This window comes from Lutjanus erythropterus, chromosome 16 (assembly GCF_056507025.1).
Source record: "Lutjanus erythropterus isolate fLutEry1 chromosome 16, fLutEry1.hap2, whole genome shotgun sequence".
In the NCBI taxonomy this organism is placed as follows: domain Eukaryota; kingdom Metazoa; phylum Chordata; class Actinopteri; order Lutjaniformes; family Lutjanidae; genus Lutjanus; species Lutjanus erythropterus.
The window spans coordinates 16,603,189-16,610,157 of NC_139332.1; the positions used below are offsets into that span (position 1 = coordinate 16,603,189).

Below are 6,969 nucleotides of genomic sequence, written 5' to 3' on the forward strand. Positions count from 1 at the left end.
TTATGAAGATGTATGTGTTTCTCTTCCCCGCCATAAAACCTTCCCACAGCGCAGTGAAAGATGGAGACTGTCTGAGTTATAAACAAGCACATTTAATGACAGTTGCTTCTGTGTATGAAACCACACATGATGGGCCCATTTGCTCAGACTAGACACCACATGAGAGAGAAGCATTATATAACCATTGCCAAACAAAAGTCTTATTTATTGCATAATTTCAACAATTATGAGGTTACAAATCTGACCAGAAGATGGGGAATCATTTACACGGGAGCTTGTGAAGCTTTACAGATTCTTTCTTTATTATGTCCTTCTAGTCTTCTCAGTCTGCAAATCCGTTTTATGAGGGGAGGGAGAGAGTCCTTGGGTGCTAATCTGAGATATGAAAAGCTCCTCAGGTCCCGTCTAGCAGATGACACAGCCACCTTTCTCCTTGAAGGGGTTCTTCTCCTCTGGAATACCTTTGACGAGGATGTCCTCCTCCACTCCAGCCTGAATGTAATCCTTGATTTCCTCGCAGCATTTTGATGTCTAAAGTGATCAGGCAAAAAGGTGTTGAGACAGTCTTATCTGGTAATTTATTTCAGTTTTAAATGCCATTCCCGGTAGATTTAATTGCACTTCGTATAATTACACTCAAGCAGCTTGACAAATTGCATGTCACAGGTAAAAGTCTGGAAAGCTAATTTATTCACTGGTATCTTTAAAAACTACAAAGGCAATGACATATTCATCGCCTCAGCGCTTAAAAACAACTTACCAACCACCTCTCGAGTTTCACTTCAATTTTAAGTTGGTTTACTTCCATTACAGCCTTGTCCTTGTCTGTCAGGTCCTCTACGTTTATGACCGGCATTCTCTGTTGAAAAAGGAAATATTCAGCATTTTTTTTGCAAAATGTTTACTGTCATATGACAGAATATGACAGTCAGCTGATGTACAGCTGATGGTGGCTGGCACGCTCCCAGTAAGGAGAAGCAGAAAGGAGCACCAGCCCAGAGGCAAAACAATGTACTGCTGTGGAGTCAGAAACAAAGTGTATTTCATCCATTTTAAAAAGGTCCTCCCAAATAAATCAATATCACTTTAAGTGTACGCTATATTTAGAATTTTTTCACCACTTTACTTTGCCATCAGACAGACTTTGACAGGAAACTGCACTTATATAAGCAAGAGAGCTGCTGGAGTAACACTGACTCAGTCTGTTAGTTTATGTTATTGTGTGACTTATGTGAATCTTAACTATCCTATTAAAACCCCAAAGTTACTCAACAACACAAACAAAGTAAGAAATCGAGGCAGCAGTAGAACAGAAACTTCCATGTTCTACAAGATAAAATGACTGATTTTGCCTGTGGAGTTGGTTTGGAGAGAGTGATATTTGGCTCATATAAAAACTGTTTCCCATCAGAAAAAGCTGTCTGACATCACAGTAAAGTGATGCAAATACTCCAAATATAACAAACACATAAAATTATTTTTTTAGGTGGACCTTTTTTAAAGTGGCTAAAATGCCTTTTGTTGCTGACCTTGTCCACAGCAGCGCATCATTTAGTGTAACTGGTGGCCAAACGGTATCTACTGTAGGTAATATCCTGAAATAATCAAATTATCATCAAATAATCTGAACTATCCCTTTAATTGAAAGACTAGAAATGTACTTACGAATGCTTACAGCAAGCAGTCCTTCACACCCAAAGTCCTGCTGAAGAATCCCTCTCCTCTCCTTCAATCTGGGTTATAAAGTAATCTGCATAAACAATCCTAATCCACTAATCTGATTAAAACGAGGCCCCGTATGATCACGCCAGAGCCTGAAGTATGCTATCAAACACTGACGGTGAATCACACAGGTGTCTGTTTGGCTTCTTTTGAATTATATTAAAACAAAGAGCCATATTTACTGTATATTGTAGATTAAATTTGGATTCATGCAGTTTTGACTCTGTTTTTCTCATAATCAGAAATGGGTTAAGGGGTGGTGCCTCGTTTATCAGGTCACTTTGATAAGACGGCTAATCTGTATTTAGCCTCCACCTGTCAAGGTAGAGACACATCATTGTTCTAAACATGGCTGCATGGCAAATTTCCATTAACATCACCAGTAATAGATGGAGCAAATCAGTGGGGTAGAATTATGCAAACAAAAAGTTGTGCATTTCTACTTAAGTTTTCAGATAATGTTGTTTTCAGGTCTAAAGAATGGAGACCTTGTGCATTTGGTGGAGACTGTTTCCTTGAAAGAATGATGGAGGCAGCTGCAATCATTAAACAAAACAAAAGATAACAGTCCACAAGGTTGGAGACGTAGGCGACAGTGCTTTGAGGCTCAGAGTGAAAGTGTGTGTGTGTGTGTGGGAAGGAATTCAGATCCAGTCAGACGGGTGTGTGATGGGAACTTGGCATGATCGATCAGACTGTAAATGTTTCACAATGTGTCCGCTATAGAGATGACACAACACTGGCTGTGTTGATAAGTTACAGGGATGCTGTCAGGTCACTCGATCACTGTCCATCATCATCGTCATCATCATCATCATCATCATCATCATCATCATCATCTCCCTGGTGAAAAACTTAGCATACTTGAGTCTTATCATCCATATACTTCAACTGTGTTAATGATAAGTTAACTTGAAGTTAGTAATTTTGTATTAAATATATTTTGGTTGTAATTAAAGCACATTTTTAAGTGTATTTAGTGGACTTTCATGTACTTAAGTAGAACAACTTAAAGGGCTAAGGCCTAATAGGCTAAGTATAATAGATTTTAGCATACTTGAGTGTGTTTACAGTCAGACTAGTCATCAGTATAATTAAAGTGTGTTAATGATTAAGTGTATTTAGTGTACTGTTATGTCCTAAAACGGAGCAAATTCAAGTATACAATTGAAGTATATGTTAAGTTTATTCAGTACTACACATACTTACACTGAAGTTTTCCTTCTTTGTAATACCAAGTACAGCTTTATATTTTAGTGCACTTTTTGTGAGCATACACATTAATTTCTTCTTGTAAGTGCAATTATAGTACACTTGAAAAGTACTACTGTACAATTTACAATACACTTACACTAAAGTGCACCTTTTTTTAATTCATTGAAGTTGAACTCGATGAAATCTATTTTGTAGTACTAAAAATACACCTGACATATACTAAATTAAGTACAAGTACACTTGTAATAACTTAAGTTATGCTTCTAATACACAAGAGTATTTTACTTTTTATCATCATCATCGTCAGTGTGTAGTGATGGCAGTAATTTAACTGACCTAAAGCAGGGAGAATTCAACTCTCCTTCGTCATGATAGTTGGCTTGAATATTTCTTTAGTCACAGCATTGACAGTCCTTATTACAACATAAAAACGACGCTCTCTGATGTCAGTAAAGTATTCATCACCACTTTCATGTAGTTACACTGAAGTATGGAAATGAGTCACATCTCCGCCCCTAAAATCTTTCCTGGGAAACTTTTCAGTCAACTATAAAACTGGATGTGGCTGGGATGGTCGGCAAAGCGGAAAAAGACGTCGGACCAAAAGTTTCAACAATGGAGTTTTGCATCTTGGCGCTGTTTGCACTTTTTTCCTCGTTTAACAGCGTTTTGGCGCTTCCACCTAAAGGTAAGACATGTTGGCAGTACAGATCGCCAGTTTGCTGGGTGTTTACATCTGAATTGCTGCATTTGTCTGCGGTGGGTTCGTGTTTCACTAACAGTGTCTTTCCTGCTTCCAGGCGCGTGTCTCCTTCAAGTGGACGAAGGACCCTGCAGAGCAGATATTGAGCGCTATTATTACAACACTGTCACCCAGAAGTGCGAGATCTTCTACTATGGAGGCTGCCAAGGAAATGCCAATAACTTCAGGAGTTATCAGGAGTGCCAGAAAACATGTTTCAGAATCCCAAGTAAGTCCTCAGTGTGATGAGCAGAATACACTTCATCTGAAAGTTATTGAAAGTGTTTTCACTCTTTGTGGTTTTTATTTAATAATGTATCTCGAGAACACACATATTTGAATATAGACTTGTTAAAGTGTGTTTTTTGTGCACAAGATGCACAATATTGCTGCAGCTATCAATTACTACTTAGTGATTTGCTTCTCAATAAATCAGTCAGTTGTTTGGTCTATAGATTGTCAGAAAATGGTGGAAAATGTCAATCAGTGTTTCTCAAAGTCCAAGATGAGGTCCTCAAATGTCATATTTTGTTAACAAACCAAAGATATTCACTTTACTGTCATAGAGCACTAAAGAAAACAGAAAACACTGACATCTAACAAGCTGGAATCAGAGACTTAAAAGTTACTCAGACTGAACAATCAATTATCAAAATAGTGCCGATTAATTTCACAATTGATTCATAATTGATTAATAATTATTTTCACAATAAAATAATAATTTTGTCCATAAAATGTAAAAAAAAAAAATGCTTCTTTTGTCGAATCAGCAGTCCAAAACACAAAAGCTCTTCATTTACCATCATAAATGACAAAAAAGCAGCAAATCCTTACATTTACAAAGCTGGAACCAACAAATATTTGACATTTTTTTCTTGAAAAATGTCTGGTATGATCAATCGTTTAAGGGAATATTTGGAAATTAATTTTCTTTCCATTGTCCAATTGATTAATTGACTAAGTGTCGCAGCTCTAGTACACAAGCACCTTAGGATGATGTTTGTTTTAACCTCAAATCATTTTGTTTCTCTCCCCAGAGATTCCCCAAATCTGCAGGTTTTCCAGAGACGAGGGACCCTGCCGTGCGCTCCTTCGTCGTTACTTCTTCAACATGACCACCATGCAGTGTGAGCCTTTCTACTACGGCGGCTGCCAGGGGAACTCCAATCGTTTCCAAGACCTCACCTCCTGCACTGAGTACTGCAGTCCAAAAAAAAGTGAGTATAACATATTTACACTGTGTGGTCCAGAAGTGATGCTGACTAGCATCTCTGTTCTGTCTAGAATCTCTCCACCTTTTAAGGGTGCTAACATGAACCCACCCAGGGGTTCTAGGCAGAACCTTTTTATTTTCCAGGGGTTTTATCTAGAGTCAACCCAAGGGGTTCTTTTTATAATCCAAGGGTTTTATCTAGGAAAGAAGGATTTCAGCAATCCTTGAAGAACTCTTTTCTTCTAAAAAGGGTCCTTTGGACAAAAAGTGTTCTTAATGACATGTCTAGTCTTACAAAGAACCCTTGATGAGCCCTTTCTTCGAGAAAGGGTTTTTCAGAAGAACTTCAGCCCTTCAGAAAGAACCGTTTTACTTATTTGTAAGAGTGTACCTAGTAGAAATACTATTGCTAAACACCGAAATGTCAGTCCTGATTTGACTTCAAAAGTCTGAATACTATTGTTAGAAACAAAGGAAGCATTTCAGGTGTTATTTAGTGGGACTACAAAGAAACAATGCTTTTATTTATTGTGGACTGTGTCTTATTTTCCAGATGTCCCTGTGCTCTGCCTGGACCCCCTGGACAAGGGGAAGTGTTCGGCCTCCATTCCCCGTTATTACTACAACAAAGCCACCAAGATGTGCGAGGAGTTCATCTACTCGGGCTGCGGAGGGAGCAGCAACAACTTCGTTTCAAGGCAGAGCTGCATGGACGTGTGTGTTAAAGGTGTGTGAGTGATGAATACATGTGAGCACAATGAATCCTGCAACTAAGGATGATAATTTGAGGAGAATTTGCAGAATGTTTAACTCAATGATGATTTGTATTTTGATTGCCAGTTAGAGCCATTTGTTGGTTTGGTTTGGTTTGGTTTGGAGAGAGTTCAGGATGTCACAGGGGAACTGGGAGGAACCCAAATAATGCTCAGCTGATTTTATTATCAGGCTTAAAAATTTCTAGAAGCCATTACTATACACTCAAGGGGTTGGTGGCCTCCAAATCAAGAAAGCAAGAAAAGTCTGACTCTAAAAAGTTCTATTTGCTCAGTAATAGAAAGTATTAGACTTAAAAACTATCATACTAATCAGTTGCTATACACTTTTTTTTTGTTCCAGGAGGGAAAAAGTACACAAGCCGAAGAAAAGGCCGACGCATGAGACGAAATAGATATAATCACATCACTTTTTTGCAGGCGTAGACGTCTGGCTGGTGTTCTCAGGGACTCTTGGACAAGTTCCTTAATGGATACTAACATTTATTAAACTGACTTTGTTTATGCCAAAAATGATGACCCAAGGTCTTCTTTGTTGTTATACTGGAAGAGTTTTAGAGATACATTTCTACTGTATATGTATGTATTAATGCTTTATGAGCAAATTCAAATGTGATTTCACTGTATGCTGTTGATGAAGTTTCTTACTACTGCACTAATGGTTCAGACTGTGTATTTTTATACTGTATGTATGTAATGTATGTTTTATATAACATTATTATAGTCAAGGTTTTGACTTGCTTATTGGTTTTATAAGTGCATTTTTTAATAAAATATACAGAAGTCTTTGAAGTCTTGTTTTGTACATTTATGCTGCTGTTGTCTGTAAATGACTGTACTGAGTGTTATCTGAATATTAGACCTTTGTCACAGCATCTATATTGATATGAAATATTTGGGGAAGCACAGGGATTTTAATTACGGTCCTGTCCCATTTAGTGTAGCAGAGCCTCTCCAGTGAGCCAACATAGATAATAGAGGCAGCCTGACTAATAGTTTGTGATCACAAATGGTACAAAAATAACATATTAAGGTAAAAATAAAAACTACATTTCCTGAAACCATACAATTAGGTTGTGCAGCAGCAGCATTTTACTTCTGGGTAGAGCAAAGAAATGAGTTGGAACATTAAGAATTTTTAAGATGACTTCTATTAAATCTGCATTGCAGTTGCGTCACGGCAAATGTTGATTTGAATGCCATCAGATTATTAAATGCATCTGATTTAAAGCTACTTTGTCATGTCAAAATGGCTGCTGCTATAAAGGTCTATCAACCAACTCAAAATGTGTTCTTCAACAACC

General features: G+C 37.7%; 2 protein-coding genes across 2 annotated transcripts; one reads left to right on the forward strand and one right to left on the reverse strand.

Annotated features, from left to right (window-relative positions):
* Nucleotides 1–72: 72 nt before the first annotated feature.
* Nucleotides 73–1,811, reverse strand: gngt1 (guanine nucleotide binding protein (G protein), gamma transducing activity polypeptide 1). The gene is made up of 3 exons (XM_084738880.1): nucleotides 1,666–1,811; nucleotides 761–859; nucleotides 73–531 (listed from the first exon to the last, which is right to left on the reverse strand). The coding sequence occupies exons 2-3, from the start codon at nucleotides 854–856 to the stop codon at nucleotides 406–408; spliced, it is 222 nt and encodes a 73-aa protein (XP_084595006.1). The 5' UTR covers nucleotides 857–859; nucleotides 1,666–1,811; the 3' UTR covers nucleotides 73–405.
* A 1,377-nt stretch (nucleotides 1,812–3,188) lies between these two features.
* tfpi2 (tissue factor pathway inhibitor 2) lies at nucleotides 3,189–6,452 on the forward strand. Its single transcript, XM_084738536.1, has 5 exons — nucleotides 3,189–3,625; nucleotides 3,738–3,908; nucleotides 4,717–4,896; nucleotides 5,446–5,619; nucleotides 6,009–6,452. Exons 1-5 carry the CDS (start codon nucleotides 3,508–3,510, stop codon nucleotides 6,089–6,091), a joined length of 726 nt encoding a protein of 241 aa, XP_084594662.1. The 5' UTR covers nucleotides 3,189–3,507; the 3' UTR covers nucleotides 6,092–6,452.
* The last annotated feature ends 517 nt before the right edge of the window (nucleotides 6,453–6,969 follow it).